At 42.0% G+C, this 17,107-nt stretch overlaps 4 protein-coding genes across 4 annotated transcripts in view; 2 read left to right on the forward strand and 2 right to left on the reverse strand.

Moving 5' to 3' along the window:
* The window catches only part of LOC126562982 (charged multivesicular body protein 6), a 250,061-nt gene that overhangs the window by 177,729 nt on the left and 55,225 nt on the right, over positions 1-17,107 (reverse strand). The window lies entirely within an intron of this gene.
* LOC126561997 (esterase B1-like) overlaps positions 1-17,107 on the forward strand; it is a 474,259-nt gene that overhangs the window by 173,891 nt on the left and 283,261 nt on the right. The gene's annotated exons all lie outside the window — the stretch shown is intronic.
* Positions 1-17,107, reverse strand: part of LOC126561411 (uncharacterized) — a 197,643-nt gene that overhangs the window by 171,050 nt on the left and 9,486 nt on the right. The gene's annotated exons all lie outside the window — the stretch shown is intronic.
* LOC126561955 (uncharacterized) overlaps positions 7,474-17,107 on the forward strand; it is a 35,917-nt gene continuing 26,283 nt past the window's right edge. Inside the window, exons 1-2 of the mRNA XM_050218347.1 lie at positions 7,474-7,626; positions 15,237-15,344. Of these exons, the coding sequence (XP_050074304.1) occupies positions 7,482-7,626; positions 15,237-15,344 (253 nt within the window). The 5' untranslated portion in view covers positions 7,474-7,481. The remainder of the gene's footprint in view (positions 7,627-15,236; positions 15,345-17,107) is intronic.

Below are 17,107 nucleotides of genomic sequence, written 5' to 3' on the forward strand. Positions count from 1 at the left end.
GTTCAACAAATCAATTTAATCCTTCCACTTCAGTGCTCGTGTTTCAACCGCAGTTCGAAGCCGTAGTTGTCGGAGAATCGTTGAGCCATTTCTAAGCCAGTCTGCACAAGCCCGCAACAAATATGCTTTTTCCCGGTGGGGATTGTGCTGTACCGTGTCAAGGCCGTGGAAACTGTGGACTCTCAAGAATTAGAATCCACGTCTGCTGACGGTGCTACCCTCCGCTATAGCTGCGGGTTTTCTGGATTAGTGTCTTCGCGAGCTGGAATGTGTACGCTTGTTCTCCAGCGCCGACATTTTCCCAAAAGTTCTGATCGTTTCACTCGTGCACTGGTGAGCTTTGAAAACAATTTTCCCCACGTTTTGTCTCGATTTTTAGCGTAACAACTCTCGCCCCTGCTTCGCTTCTTGCGCAGACGACGAATTATGTGAAGAATGTTCCGTCTAAAATTAATAAAATTCCATTCGGATAACGCGTCCCTACTGGAAGGCGGATGCTTTTACTTACCATTCAGCAAAACAATAATGTTCGTGAACCCTTCCTCTTTTTCTCTTGCAAGCCCTTTCCAGCGCAGGAATGCCGAACGGAATGAAGCTGGGCAGTGTGGAAAGTGTGCCTTCCAGCACCAACGCACCCATTAACACCATTGCGAAGGGTTGATTTAATGAAAGACGTGGTAAAAAAAAAGGATAAGGGGTAAACAAAAGGGAGGTTTTCGGTTAACCAACAGGAATGGTGCCGCATTTTCCACGGGGATGGTGAAAGTAGCAAGAAGCAGAAATGTTTGGTCAAGTGGTTACTACGCCACGGGGGCGGAACTGCCGAGCTGCGTATTAATTTCAGTAATTTCACGCGTAATATCTTCAAGTGGTTTTAAATTTGATTTGTGCGGTACGCCGAGCTGATGAGGGTGTCTCATCAGGATCGGATCTGAGGGCTCGCAGGGTTTGCTGATTGGCTCGAGAATCAAAATAGACCTTCGCTGCACGGAAAGTGGCATGGGAAAACGGTAGATGATGAAGGTTGTGTTCATGGTGAAGGGTTAGTGGTTAATTTAATTTTTGAATTTTCTTATCTTTGGCCTGATGACGTGCCAAATGATGGGTTACAAAAGATAAATTTTCCTTTGCATAAGGAAAAAGGAAAGAACGAACAAGAGGAGGAAAATAGGCAGCTAATGAAGGTGCTGTAATTTAAACTGGAGCAAGTTTTTTTCTGTTATGGTTAAGAAGGTTTTTTTTTTCACTTGCTTGAAGCAATTTTCACGCTTTAGCACTTACCATGATGTTTTTTGTTTGTCTCTCTTGCCGTCAATGTTTGCTTGCAGTAAGGACATTTCCTATTCTGAAATGACCGATGGAAAAGTTTTTGATGAACCCATCAATTGAGTTCTTGTTTGAAAATAAGCTTTTTAACGCTATCAGTGAAAGCAAATACAATTATGCGTTTGTAATCTACTTTTACTTGCTTTTTCTTCTACTTCTGCTGTGTTGCTAACAAGGACAAGGACAATTTTTCGAGGAATGTTAGTAAATCCAGCAAGCTTGGTACAGTGGTTGATGCTTCATATAAAACTTTTGTTTCTCTCAAACAACAAATTTTCAACAGCAAAATAAGTCTTTTATGCGTTTACTGGAAATGTTAAATATCCTCCTCTTATACTGTTCTTGATTGGTTAGATTATTACATAATTTTTAAAACTTGCTTTACGACTTATTTTAAGTATGTTGGTATGAAAATTTGAAAAGCTTTATGAAAATAATTGTTCCACAATTTGAGTGGCCGATTTCAGTTTAAGCTCAACAAAAATAATGATGTTTTCACTACCCTAAGTGCTTCACACTCATCGTTGTATTCATGCCATGCCATGCTATGCCAAACAGGGCAGTGTTCCAAATTACACAAATTCCTCCCAGACGCACCTTTTGCACGCCCAAGTCGATCGTCCCAGCAAGTGTCACGTGACGTTTAATACAGTGCCGGCCTCCAACCATCGTCTACACGGAAACGAGAACAGCCACGCCTGAAACATTGCCCAGACGTACAGACCCACACACTCACCCACAGACACACGGCACAAAACCGATACAAACTGTCAAGACACTTCCCACGTACTGGACGAATTGCACCTTCATCGCACCGAACCGATGATGATGATGAAAATACGCCACCTTATCGCATTCCTACGCTCCAATTTTCACCGACTGCAATCACAAGGGTGAGCTAGCATTATTTCAACCTTCATCAACCGGTCGGGTGTTTGGGTTGAAGCGAAGAAGCCCGGTTAACCCACGGCTGAAGATCGTCCGTCAGACAGTGTTGACTGATGATGTGGGACGCTGTCGGTGCACGGAGAAGAAGGAGACAAAACCCAGCTCGCTCGAAAAAAACCCGGAGACACATACAATAATAAACCGCCACTCGTTTTCTCGAGGCAGGAGGCGCTGTGCGAGGAAACAAACAATAATTTATAAATTCGTATAAAAATTCCACACCTCTCAGCGGTTTTCCTGTTTGCGGTGGGAGCGCGAAGCGTGCAATAAACGAGTCGCTATGTCATCGGTACCGGCCCGAGTTGGTGGGTTGGGTTTGGAAAAGCGCGCGTTTACTGCCTAACCTTTCTGCAGACCGTTGAGAAGGAACAGATCTTGTCAAAGAGATATGGTGGTAGGCGTTCTGACGGCAAGCGGTTTTGGGCCAGACTCTACGGGAAGCGGCGTTCAATCTTGGGAAGCTAATTTTAGGTACTTCCAAGGTAGTTTACGTGCAAACGCATTCTAAGCCGGGAAACGGTTCGGAATGGCGGCCCGCAAAAAACAATACCTCTGGTTTCTGGTTTCATTCGGAATGGTTTTTCACTAACTCGAAGCTAGAAGGGAACAGCTCTCAACTATCAATGTCGAAATGGCGATGAAAGATCGCAGTTTCCTTCGGTGAAAAGGGAAAATGCATTTCCCAGCTCCAAGAGTTCCACGAAGAAGCGCTCTCTGGTGCTTCTGTTAGTAGTAGATATAATTCATGGGTGGTTTGTAAACATTGGCTTGAATGGGTACCACAACCTGGGGCTGGAATAAAGAGGGGGGGGGGGGGGGGAAACGAAGCAAACAGTGCCAGATAGTTCGAGAAGCGCGGTGGTAAAAATGTGGATAAATTCCCGCTTCCAACCGTGATGGATGGATATTTTACCCTCGGCCATTTTTTGAAACATTTTCATTGCATTCAGCGCTGCTTTAAGTGACTGAACGCAAGCGTGTTTGTTGAAGGAAAATGATTGGAGGAAACATTTTGGCCATATTCAATTTTTTTCCGAACGTAAATTCTCCGTGGCTCACGCTGTGTTTGTGTGTTTAGAAATGTGGAAACAGCAAAAACTAAGCACAGCTCTGCTGTAAAGTGAAAGCGAAAGTAGATGTTTACGAGGAAAACAGATCCGAAAACTTGCTTGGTCGAGTGGGGGAAAGTGTTAACTTTTCTTGCTTAGGGTTGTTTTCTTCTTCTTTTCGCTACTGTTGTGGGAAAATATGAAAGGAGAGAAAATCCCGGAGCTGATGAAGCATTTATAGTTTTTTTTCTTTCTTCTATTTGTTGTTGTTGTTCACAAGTGATTTATCGATGTTTGCAAACAGTAAGGTAAAGTTGAATGTTTTCGTGTTGATGAAGGCAAGTAATTGCCGAGGGAGGGAATAAAGTGGAGGAGGAAAACGTCAAGCCACAGATCAAAGCTAGTTTGGTGAAAATGACAAATCAGTCGAAACGGTGGTGGGTCTGTTTTGTGTATTAGAGACTTGAGGTGTGAAATGACAGTTAGGAGTAAACTTAACGATACAGTGAATGCCACATCTTAAGCAGTTCGTCTATAAAATGTCGTCTCACTGTAAAATCATGGTTATTTTCTCTTATTTAATTTCTTTTATGATTTATTTTTAATCTACTGAAAATTATTTTGATATTCTGCTCAATTATTAGTTGTGATTTTTGCTCTTATTACTGGTTGTTGGTGCATTTTTCTATTGTTTCTTTTTATTTATTAAAATTTCATTTCTGTCTTGATACTTTTTTTAAATTTCAAGCCATTTTATAATTCAGAATTGTTTTTGTTTGTTCACAGGTTGCTTCTTGTACAAGTTTTCATTATGATATTTTTATGGTTTATTTGTCACTTTTCAACTACAAATTCTTTTTAAAACTAGATAACGATGCCATGTTTCCTTCCATATATCATATACCACGTCATCAACTTTATACTGTATCGTTTTTCAATCATCCTGCTTTCACCAGCGAAACCAGAAGCAAACCCATATAATACCCAAATAAAAGCTCACTGCCACCGTCGTTCACCGTTTCGTTTGTGGTTTGAATTTGTGTGCAAATCTTTGTTGTTTATCTTCCTGTAGTCACCACCCCATCTAATGCCCGCCCACTGCCAAAACCCCTTTTCTATCCCGTACAGTGTGCGGCACTAGTTGGCGTTTATTTGATCGTAAATCGAGTAGAACAACGTGCCTTGTAACGGGGAAGCAAAAACCTGCAACGATTCCCACGTGGTTATAAACCTTTCGGTAATGTCGTTTTGGTACCACGCTAGACAAACGGGAAGCCTGAAGGTGAAACTTTTTTTCCCCTTTTTATGGGTAGATGTAGTTCTTTTTTTTTTCTTCTCTGCACCGCCGTTGCATCAAACATCCACCGGAAAAAGTTCTCACTATAAAATGGAATAGAAGTGAGAACAAAAAACATTCGCTACAACCAACCACCCCACGTTCCCGCGAGAGGTGAACCCGGCAACAACAATACGAGATGGTTGCCTTCCGTCAGACGTCGTGCCAGGTTGGACCCAAAAGGCTTGAAGACCTTTTTCCCTTCAATTCGTACTTTAACGCCTTGATGCCGAGGAAGCGGTTCTTGCTTTCTTGGTGTTTTTCTATGAAAGCGACGGTTTAAGCCGTTCGTCTCGGGGTTTTTTTTGCATTATTTGCGCTAGCATCCTTCCTTCAAACTATTCCCGTTTTATACGTGTTTCTGTGAGATGCTCGCTTGAGCGTGGCAAAGAAGCAAAGAAAACTCGTTCCATCACATAAAGGGCAAAGAAAACCATGCGCTAGGGCTAAGGGGGTGTTGTACGATATTGGAAAAACAAAGTTTGATCATGCATGAAAATTTCAGGAAACACGAGCAAGGATATCGTTTTCGCGGGCGCTCGCCATTGTCGGGCAACCGAGACGAACCCCGGCCGTGTGACGGAGCGCTTCCACCGAACGGATCTTTCTGTGAAGGGCATTGAAATTTATATGCACGTTTTGTTGCATGTAGTTTACATATCTGCCACGAATGCGGGCAACATCATAGCCGGTCGATGCATTCGGCACTGTACGGGGAGTTTGCTTTTGGTTCGAGAAACTGATAAGGAAGGTGTAGCAAACAAATAGGCTAGATTGTTGGAGCGATGCTGAAGAAGGGATGGAATTGGTTGTTGAATTTATTGAAGAATATTCAAAACAACAAACCGTTTCCAGCGGGAGCCGTTACGGGATGCTGATAGATATTTTATTCAGAAAAAAAGGTAATTTATTTGACGGTGAAATATACCGAAATTATCTTCGTGTACGATACGGACTGGGAAGCGATAAACGTACCATGACGTCTATTGTGAAGAATGCGCATTAGAAATATGTTTTGGCAATGTGAATCTTCAATTTTTTCAGTTAACGGTGAATGAAAAAAATTATACTAAAATGATTAGTTGAATGATTATAATTTCTGGTTGATTACAATTGTCGGGTTGACGTTCAAGGCAGTCAAATGATCATCAGATTGTATTCTGTTGAGATCCTCAAACCTTCTCTATTCCTAACGGAGTACGACGTACGACTTCACCACTTATCGATCAGTTTAAATACTTATAAGAAATGAATTGAATTAATTTCAACAAATTGAATGAATTTGGAAAATAATAATTGCTAAGAAATCCTCTATTAGAACACATTTTTAACGAACCTGATGTTCGAATACAACCTAATTTCGTACCACGCAACAGGCATTCTAAGCCTTACTCATCCGTCCATTCCGTCACACCGATTCAGCGAGACCGCCCGCGTGCTTGCAGTTAATTAATCTGCACAGGATTCGCCTAATGAACAGAGTTTAATGTGGGATCAAGCTGTAAGCACAAAGAATGCCAAAAAAATCGCCTATCTCTTTGAAGCTCGAGGCAACGAATGACGACTCGCGTGCAACGTAATGCATCATATCCAACGGCTGCATAGCATACTCATAGCGCAGTGACTAAAATTAGAACCACGACTTTAGAAGATAAAGTAGAGTGGCGAAAGGATTCGTTAGTATCACGCGTTTTTGCCGATTTTTTCATTCACTTGAGTTTTCGCCGACAAATGATGACTTTTCGTTCACATTCACACGGCAAATCCCATTGAAGGGTCGGTAGCCGATCCTGTCCAATCTGTTGAATCCCCATCTGTTCGGCGTAACGAGAATGGTTTGAACAGGGTCAATGGATGTCGTTTCGAGCTGCAGGACACCGAGCACCGAACGAAGAATGCAACAAGCTGGCATGCTAATCCGGACGAATAGAAGAAGCACATCATAAGGGTCATGTGAATGGAAAGTGATCCTGACGTACTCGAAACTAATACCGAAGGTTCGTTTCGTTCGGATTTAAAGCTTTTACCCTTCGTCTCGCCGTCATCAACCTCGCCGGAGCATCCTTACAGCAGCCAACGAAATTGAAATATTAAAACTATTAAAACCATCCTACCATTCTCGGCAGACTGGGTGAAGCGATGAAGCAACAAATATAAATTACTTCTTACTTTAATTCCTTGCATTCCTCGGGAAAGTTCTTCTCGCCAGGACCACAATCATCATCGTCGTCGTCGTTTGCTGCATTCAGTTGCAAACCAACCACGACCAAACACAGCACAGAGTGCTGGTCCCGTTTGCTGATGGAGAAGTTATCGTTTGCATTTTTACGTTCTGCTGGCACTAAAGGCTAGGTGGTGTCGGTTTCTTCTTGTGCCTGGCGAAGAGTCTGGCGTTCCGGGTCTGCCACATTCCAGTCAGCTCACCACCACAAAACTGTCCCGACCAGACACGGGTTTAGTTCAATTGGGGCAAGATGATGATTTTTTCGTTCGTTCGTTCACTCTCGCCGGAGAAAAGCAACTGCTTTACTTAATCGTTTCTTAAACGATGTCCTTTTTCAGCTACCAGTGGATCACTTACACGATTTACGAGCGGTCGAGAATGTCGAGCAGGGCGTAAGGCAGCATATTTCGGGAAAGAATTTAATAAATGTTAAGCCGTCAGGTTTTGTTTCACTTGGGCAATTGGACGGGTAGCTAGAAATAAACTGCTTTTTATCGATCGTGTCTGATCATGACTCGCTTACCGAGAATTGTTTCCATTTGTTTCGTTTCTTCTCCAGAGTTGCCACCCAAAACACAGACCAGAAAACGCAGCCAAGATGAAGATGTCAAAACTCTCCAATCAGACCAACTCGCAGGACCCGCAGGCGGTGAACTCGAGAGTTTTCGTCGGCAACCTGAACACATTTCAGTGCTCCAAGACGGATGTGGAGCGCATGTTTCAGCGCTACGGACGGTTGGCGGGTAAGTTTTTTTCTTCTTTTCTTTCGGGAAACAGTTTTTTATTGTTTTATCGTTAATATTTTATGGCCGTCTTCAACTGGCAACATGTAAAGAAGTTCACTGCAACCAAGGGTGTTGCTCTCTTAAAGATCTGCTTTCTGTTGGGTGTAGTTTCGGTGTGAAAATATGATGACTTCAAGCTACCCGCTTACAGATTCAAGCCAATCAAGGACATTAGCCTGAAAGCCATCCAATTGGCAAGGATGAAAAATCGATCGAAACATTTGCTTGTAAGCCATGGTCAAACGGGCATCACGCGTCCCCATGCACAGGAAGCTGCAGAAATGGGAGCAGTCAAAATCAGAGACTAACAAACGACACATTGGCTGGTCGAATCCACTCACCATTTGGAAGCCATTTATCGCATCAATAATTCGTACGTTTGATCTTGGAGGCGAACATTCACTTTGCTTGTTCGATTTCTCTCGCACTGCCTACAAAGAGTGTGTTCAAAGTTGCAGAACAAATCGATCAGGACTCGTTTTTGCAAACTGCAACGGAAGGATATAGAAGTGAAGCAGCAAAGAAAAAACTACAAATGAGGTAATTGAATTTACAATAGTCTATTACGGAGAAAGTTTCGCTTCGCATGGAGACGGTGTCGTCTGCCAACGCGACGATCCCCGACCGGCGATCGTTGCTTGCTTGTGGAACGACGAGTGAAGCAAAAAAAAAAAAGGGAAACCATGAGCTCGCTACTAAATGAGAACAAATCGATGCCACTCTAGACGTCCAGACGAAAAAAGACCGACTCGGAACTACGCTGGACATTGTGAGGTGTGGTCGTGTGCCGGAAGCGAAACTTCTCGTGTGGATAAGAAAGTGGAAAATCGTCTTAAGAAACTTAATTGTAAGCTGCTTTCGTGCAGCAGCCCCGTCCCTTTTTTCGTCGTGTCAAAGTTCGTCAGCATCAAATGAATGTGTGTTCTGCACCGTTTGCGTTCCACTGCAGAAAATTGAGCAAAGAGTTGTGTCCGGAGAATTTTCCTGACCTTTTCTTTTTTTTTCGTTTTCTCCAGTGCTGAGTGCACTTTCATCCACTGGAAGCTAAGTTCTGTCGGTGAAAGAGAAGGCACAGCACGGTCAAAGAATCAAACTACTATTAAAGTTCATTTAAAGCATGGGCAAATCTATTTTCCAAATCGTTCAGCTATCGAGTGGTGGAAGTTCGAAAAAAAAGGAAGTGAAAAACGAATGTCCTGTCAGCAGAATTACAAAGTGTTTTGGGAGTGTTGACGTGGGAACTGGTTTAGGGAAGTGGAAGTTTCATGTTGACCGTTTACCGCAATTTGTAAATCAGTAGCTCAAGTGATCAACACAATTGAACGTGCTTCTGTGGCGGCAATCTTTGTGTGTTTTTCTTTTCAATTTTTATTTTATTTAAAGGCTTTCTTTTTTCATATCTTATGTTATTTTATGTGGATATAAACCTTTTGCTCTAAAAAGTTCACAGTGATGGACAATGGAATAAACCATCCTACCGTTTTAAAAAATATAAAGAAGAGGTTATGGTTGCAATATTCAACCAATAAACTTAGCTTATTTTGTTAAAATAACGTGTAAATTATGCATTATTAACTATCCTATCGTTGTACGGATTTTGAAATCGATTCTAAATCATTGAGCCAAATGCTTAAAAATCATTTTAAGCTAGCAATGAAGCTAGCCTATGCAATACAAAGGAAGTATTATACTTTTGTCCATTACTTTTAATTGGATTCAATGGAATATAGTTAAAAAAATTTGAAAGGGTTTGATTAACAGTATTTGCTGTATTTGCAGGTTTGATTAACAGTATTTGCAGGTTTATGAGATCACTTTTTGTGTAATAAAAATATTTTTGTTTTATCATACGTAAACAACGGCATCATTTTATTGCCATATACTTATAACAAATTGAAGAAGATGATGAAGGTGTTATTGAAAAAAGATTTAGTCTTTTCGCCAAACCTCTCTTTTTCAGGTTGCATTACATTTAACTGATTTTTTTTTTCAATGTTTATTTATTGTTAATATAATCAGTAGACTTGAACTTGTGTTTTGACCGTTTGTTTGTGGATGATTGTAAAAATGTGTTTCTTTTTTTTTAATAAAACTTACTTTAATACTGTATTGGCTTCGTCAGCAAACATTTGATTTTTATATTTTTTTAACTGACTTTACATTTTATTAAAGACTTTCAATGCGATATCATTAATTTGAGCATTTCTACACGCGACCAGCTTTCTGTACCCCTTAAAGTAGGCAATGCGTTTCGATGGTAACCAACTAGCTAAACTAATTCCCCTGCAGCAACATTAACGCGGTTTCGCAGGTGAATTCACACCTTGTCAAACTGTCATGCACAATGCTGCGGAAGCGGCAATGCAATTTCCACTTCATTGCAGTTGCTGACCTGCATTTCCTTTATTTCTCTGCCCCAAACCAACCTCACCATCGTCACAGTCAGTTTCGACAGCAAGTGACTTCCATCTTCCAGTTCCACCAGGATGATTGTAAATAAAAGTTTATTGCATGCTTTTAATTAGAAACTTTCGTTGCAGTTTCTTTACCCAACCGACGTGGTAGCGTTGGGATGAGAGAAAGAGAGAGAGAGTAAACTTTTCATTTTTCGCATGCTTTTTTTCATCCATTGCCTTTCATTTCGGAAACTTCATTGGTTGATTTGATGTTACGCTTGTACAGCGTATATTTCCACAAACCCCAAAAAACAACAACCAACCCAGTCAATACAGGTTGGAAAGTGGAGGAAGTTAATGTTGCAGTCCATTCGAACGCACGAATGTAGCTCGATTAGTACATTTAAACTCTTTTCCCTTTTTCCTTTCCTGGCGAACCGTTTTGGTTGCTTCTTTCGTTCCTTTTTTTTGCCAAAAGACCAAACGACGCCACCCCTTGTGCTGGGTGAGAAATAAAACTTTACGTCCGGAAATCACGATCATTATGGGGTTGGTTCGGGTATTTCCTCGGTACGAGCGACGTATGTTTCCGTTTGCAGGTGCAGTTTGTTGCAAAAAGAAAAACACGGTGAAACTTCTTTGCTAATTTCATGCTTCCATGGCGTTAAACTCATGTGGTGTGTGTGAGAGAGTCTGGTTCCCATTTGAAAATGGGAATGATTCCACAGAACAGTAGAGCACAGTTTTACAAGTTTTATCAATTTTTAATATCACTCAACCCAAGGGAGTTACGCTGGTACGACGTGGTGTTGACGTTTGCTACGCCTTGTTTACCCTGGTTGTAGTTTTTTTTTGGGAAATTTCGGCACTATTTTGATTGCTGTTTTGCGCCTGCAATGCGACGCCAATTGCAGACAAAGAAACCACCAAATTGTTGCTCGTTAGTTTTACCGATTCATCATCATGGTGGACGCTGTCCACGATGGCAGTGCCACACACCTTTGCTGCACGAGGATTTCTGCACCGTTCTCGACTGATTGCGCCATTATCACTGACGCAGTGCACTGTGCACAACATCATAAACCGGATTGTATGGAAAATAAATCCTATCTAACGAAGCAATATACGTGTGTGCGTGTGAGCGTGTTGTTCGAGTGTGTGCGAAGGAGAAAAAGAATTCTGCCATCTTGCTAATCTAAATAAACAACAAAACAGACACCAAATCCTCGGCTGTACATTTTTGCCTTGCCCTTTAAAAAATGCATCAGATCCGCTAATGCACGAGCGGCAATGGAACAAAAAAAAAAAGACTCGAAATCGAACCGGAACATTCAGCGGCACATGAGCATCTGAGCTGGGATGGTCTGGTCGAACAGATTACAATTTTCCGTACATCCTCAGCCTAAAGGTACAAAGCCCTCAGGGTGTGCCACTCTAACGCTGGTCCCGTGAATGAATAGATGGATGGATGCATGGATGGATGTAAAACAATTCCCTCTTAACGAACGAAAACCCTCAGCCTGGAGCGATCGAAATAATTCCCTGCTCCAGCATCAATCAGTTCGTACGCTACCGTTCGGACTACGCGCGGTGCATCTTTGTGTCTCGTGGAAACCCTTTTTTGGATTCGGATTGAGCGATTTTTTGTTTCCATTTTTATGTGTGATCAGTTTTTATGTTTTTTCAATCCGACAGCTGGTACATTTGCAGATAGTGCGATTTTTCCTGTGTACGAGGTAACACAATTAGACCAAAAAATTTATCCACAATGAGAATCAACGCTATTGAATAGCGTGCATGCTGAGCTTCCGCGCTAGATTTAGGGATTGGTTGATGTCCTGTGTATTTTCGGGGGTAGTAAAAAGCATGTTAAGAGTAGCAATTTTCCTGTGATTAATTTGATATTCATATGCGTGCGACGATGCACAGTGGATAGCAGCTCGCTTTAATTTATATTAATTTTGCCGAAATAGGATGGATGGATTCAGTGGCGGATTAACTTATGGGTGGAGGTGGCGGTCACCAGGGACTATGCTAGCTAGGGGAGCCTCGCCAAAAAGAGATTCTCTTTCGTCTTAGATGGTTAAATCACACAAAACTTCCATCCCTACCAGAACTTTACGAACCTCGTCTATGAAGATCTACATCGATCGCAAAAAAAAATGAGTGAGTTATTGCCGATATTCCGCAGAAACCCCATTTTCATGGAATAAATCGGTAAGGAGTGGAGAAATCGGGGAAGGATACTGCACAAAAAGATGCGCTATTCAAAGACGCATCCAACGGTACTCGGAACGCTCCAAGCGGGAGCTCCGAGCGGAACAAAGGGACAGGTTTTTAACAAATCTATAAAACTTTAATTTCAGGCTTAACCAGATACCAGAGCGATGCGCAAAGTAAAAAAAATCCTGTCTTTTCTTCTTGGATTCTTCTTGCTTCATCCCCTGGTACAAAAATACCCCCTTTTCATAGATAAACTGGCCGGGGGGTTGGGAGGGGGGGGGGGCTGGTTGGATGAAGTTATCGAGTGGGATGTTAAACAGAAAGAAGCGCGTATCAAAAACGCATGAAACAGTAGTCCGAACGCCTTGATCGACCGCCTTGAATCGGACCAGGAATGAGCGAATTATCACAGATTTTCCATGGGAATACTGTTGTTTTCCGCAATAACTTGGCGGGGGATGGAGGGATTGGGTTGAGGTGTTCGGCAAAAAAGATGCGCGGCCGCAAGACGTATCCAACGGTGTGCCGGACGCCAGGATAGAATCAAAACCGTGCGAGTTATTGCCGATTTTCCATGGGAATGCTGTTGTTTTCCGCAATAACTTGGCGGGGGGTGGAAGGATCGGGTTGAGGTGTTCGGCAAAAATGTGGGCGGCCTCAAGACGCATCCAACAGTATGCCGAACGCCAGGATCGGAACAAAAATGAGCGAGCAGTTGCCGATTTTCCATGGGAATGCTGTTGTTTTCCGCAATAACTTGGCGGGGAGTGGAGGGATCGGGTTGGGGTGTTTTTCAAAAAGATACGTGGCCTCAAGACGCATCCAACGGTGTGCCGGACGCCAGGATCGGATCAGGAATGAGGGAGTTATCCCCCTTAGTTCCCTTTAATATTGAAAACCAAGTTTTGGAGGTGTTTTAAAACATATTTCAAGAAAGGAATAAAAATGAGACAGAAAAACTTAAAACGGAAAGACAAAATTAAAATCAATCGGAAAAATATTCGTCGTGACGGAAAAAAAATAATTTTCTGACCACTTTTAAAATTTCCATTTGCTACCTCCACGACTTCATGTTCTCCTGTTACTCCTGGTCGAATTTTGCCGCATAAAAATTTCCCGATTTTTGCCACAAAAGTCCGACCAAGAACGATTGGAAGTAACAGGAGAGCATGACTTCCAAGACGTAGCTCGGGTCGGACCAAAAAATTCCAAAATCAGTTTTAAAAGTGGTCGGGAAATAATTTGCTTTCCGTCACGACAAATATTTTTCCGTCCCTTTTTAAGTTTGTCTTTGAATTTTAAGTTTTTAAGCTCATTTTTATTTCTTTCTTGAAATATCTTTGGTGTATCTAGGTGTTTTTAACACCTAAAAACATGGTTTTAAATATAAAAGGGAACTAAGGGGGATTTTCTTTAACGGTAGGTGGTGGGAGGTGTGGGGGGATTCTGCCAGCAGCATTCCCATTGAAAATCGTTGATGACTCGTTCATTCCTGGTCCGATCCTGTCGATCCATCCCCTGGCAAGTTATTGCGGAAAACAACAGCATTCCCATGGAAAATCGGCAATAACTCGCACGGTTTTGATCCGGTCCTGGCGTGCGGCACACCGTTGGCTGCGCCTTGAGGCCGTCCACATTTTTGCCGAACACCTCAACCCGATTCCTCCATCCCCTGGCAAGTTATTGCGGAAAATAACAGCATTCCCATGGAAAATCGTTGATAACTCGCTCCTTCATGGTCCGATCAAGGCATCCGGCACACCGTTGGCTGCGTCTTGAGGCCGTCCACATTTTTTCCCAACACCTCAACCCGATCCCTCCATCCCCCGTCAAGTTATTGCGGAAAACAACAGCATTCCCATGGAAAATCGGCGATAACTCGTTCATTTTTGGTCCGATCAATATGTGCAGCATACCGTTGGAATCGTGTTTGGGAGCTTGAGGGAAAGGAGTTTTTTCTCAATAACTTGGTGAAATACTCTTACATAATTCTAATTGTCTGAAGTTACACTTGGAACGGAATGTTCAGTACTGAGATTTTTCACATTCACCACTAACTTCATCCAGATATCTGTTCCGTTTCAAGTTCTCAAAAACAGGAATGCTCATGTGCCATCAAATGCCAGGCTATACAATCTTCCCACCAATACTGACACAGCAGGTACATTTGTGTTGGAAAAGAGTTTTCCACGTAGAATCCCGGTGCCAGATAATCCTTTCTCTATTTCTGTCCATGCATGCGTGAATTATTCAGTCGATGAAATTGGGTGATTTTTTGCGCACGTTTCTAGCTACAAGTCTGATCTAGGACTGTAGGCAACCAACGTAACAAAAAACTACTTCTACTGCCAGTGTGTGAGTGTGTGCTGAAAAATGTATCACTTTCCCGCGTGGTCGAACAGCAATCATCCAGCACTTTTCACCGCTGTTCGGTTTGTTGGATGGATTTTTTTTCCCCCTTGTAACACCTTGCCAGGTGATGAATTCTTTTCGAGTTGCGTTCGATATCCTTTACGCGAGCCATACATACACTCGCACTCGAGCGAAGAGCCATTTTGCATTTTGCTCAATTTAAGCCATTCATCAACTGTATCACACTGTGCGTGGTTGAGCGAGGGATTTTCGCCCCGAAGCGGGCATGTAAAGCGTGTGCAAAATAGTGAGGAAAATAAAATGCAAAACATTGAAGCGAAGGTAGCAAAAAACAAAACCATACAAGAGTTGGGAAATCATTTCCTGTGGGATACAAATCATGAAAGGATAGGCGAGCGCACGTTGCATGAGAGATTGCATTTTGTTGCATTCTCACTCCCGGTACGTAGCACTTTAAATTGAGCGATAATTGGTGTTTTATTTCTTCTTTATCACATTATCATAATCTAGTGCATCCTTTGGTGCTTTATCGTTAAACTTTCTGTTCTGTTTTATTTTTTCTCTTTTTTTACGTAGGAATTTCCATGCATAAAGGATACGCATTTGTGCAGTTTACAAATCCATTCGATGCACGGAATGCCTGCCATGGGGAGGATGGGCGGACGGTGCTCAGCCAAACCTTAGGTAAGTAATAAGGAAATTATTTATCATAAAACGACAGCACTTGCAACAGGCGGGCACTTTTCAAACGTTCCTTTATTTTTAAATATCTAAATTACACGTCACATCAAAGGAAACGAAAATGGAAGCATTTAAGACACAATAACACAACCTAATGAGTTATTAAGAGTGAAGTCTGTAGGGAAACAATTTAACGCGCAATACGTAATTCAATTCTATGTTTAGTAAAGAAATAAAACAATCCTTAACTGTACAAGTCAAATCCAAACTCCATTCAACAAACCATAACATTGGTTAGCGAAATTGGGCCAACTAAAAATGGATACATCATTGCATGATTGTTGCAAACACCACCATCACCGGTACACCAAACACCACATACGCTCAACGGGCGTCCCAAGACCCATCATCAATCATGGCTAGAAAATGATAAAAACTGGAAAACTTTCGCTGTCATGTCATACATAAATTATTTTCTTCTCCATCAAATCGGAAAACTAATGCCGTGGCTGAGGACTAGCTAGGCGAGCCGAGCGAAAGTGCGTGCCAGAATTGTTACGCTTAATGTTATTCCACCCTCACTTGCTTGCTGCAACCCTTTTTTGCCGTTGGCGTTAGAAGAGGAAAGCGTTGAACAAACTGCTGGGGATGCGGTGCAAGTGGACGGCCCTTTGCTAAAGTTGGCATGTTTTCGGTAATTTCCTCAACGAATGCGTTCCGTGCCACTGTAGCTCTACGCTGGAATGAGTTTCATTTCCGTGTACAAACGACCAATAAGTTCTTCCTTCCTGGTCATTTGTTTCTTTTAATTTATGACATTTTGGAAGGCCGTACAAGAATTTCATTGTTTGTGTAGAGCGAGCGATATGTGGTGTTTGCTATCGGAGATGGAACACAACATTTTCCGACGGTTTCGGAACTTGCTTTAGATTATAAAACGTGTATTTATAAACCTTGGTATGTTTTAAAATTATTAATAGTGCAGTTCTCTTGATTAGCGCATTTCAAACAGCTGTCCCAATTCAAAAGGCCTTCGTTTGGTATAAATCAAAGTGAGCGACAGGACATTGTTGCAATAAAATTAAATACCACAGAACAGTATTTACATTCGCAGCTGTTCACACCGATCAGACCACCGGTGTTGGGTTTATTCATCCACATATTTGCCAGCTGATGTTGGTTGTTAGTAGAAGAAAAATTTGTATGCTGCGCTATGATTAGCTGTTTTGTCATTAAAAAGTCAGAACCTATTTGAAGTTTGCATCAGCGCGTTGTTAGTGTCAAGAGAAGGTCTTTGGCCCTTTGCGTGTGGTTGCGCATTTTCGTTGTTGAAATTATAAGTTTAAATGTAAATGCATGTGCAAAATAAAAATAAAAAACAACCCACTTTCACAGACAATTTATGTGTCTGTCACATTCAAGCTAAAGTTGCACATTATCTTCCTGTCATAAAATTGCAACATTTGCATTTCTCCATCACTCCTGCTTACTGATGGGTTTCAAACTGCCCATCCAAACTGTCCGAAACGGATAAAATTATCAAGCAATTAAATTCATCTTCAGACCGAGATCGAGAAAATCGTTTCGATTCCAATACCAAGCCCAACACGTGTCCAGCAAACGGGAGGTAATTTATGACGTGTGCGGTGCTTGGCCGGGGACGGCAATGGTTGTCGGAGATGGAAAGGTTCTAATTTTAAAGTGTCACCAGACCCAGATCATCAACGGTAAGTGGGAAGATGATCGGTATCGCTTGGCCTTGCATA

This window comes from Anopheles maculipalpis, chromosome 3RL, assembly GCF_943734695.1.
Source record: "Anopheles maculipalpis chromosome 3RL, idAnoMacuDA_375_x, whole genome shotgun sequence".
NCBI lineage: Eukaryota > Metazoa > Arthropoda > Insecta > Diptera > Culicidae > Anopheles > Anopheles maculipalpis.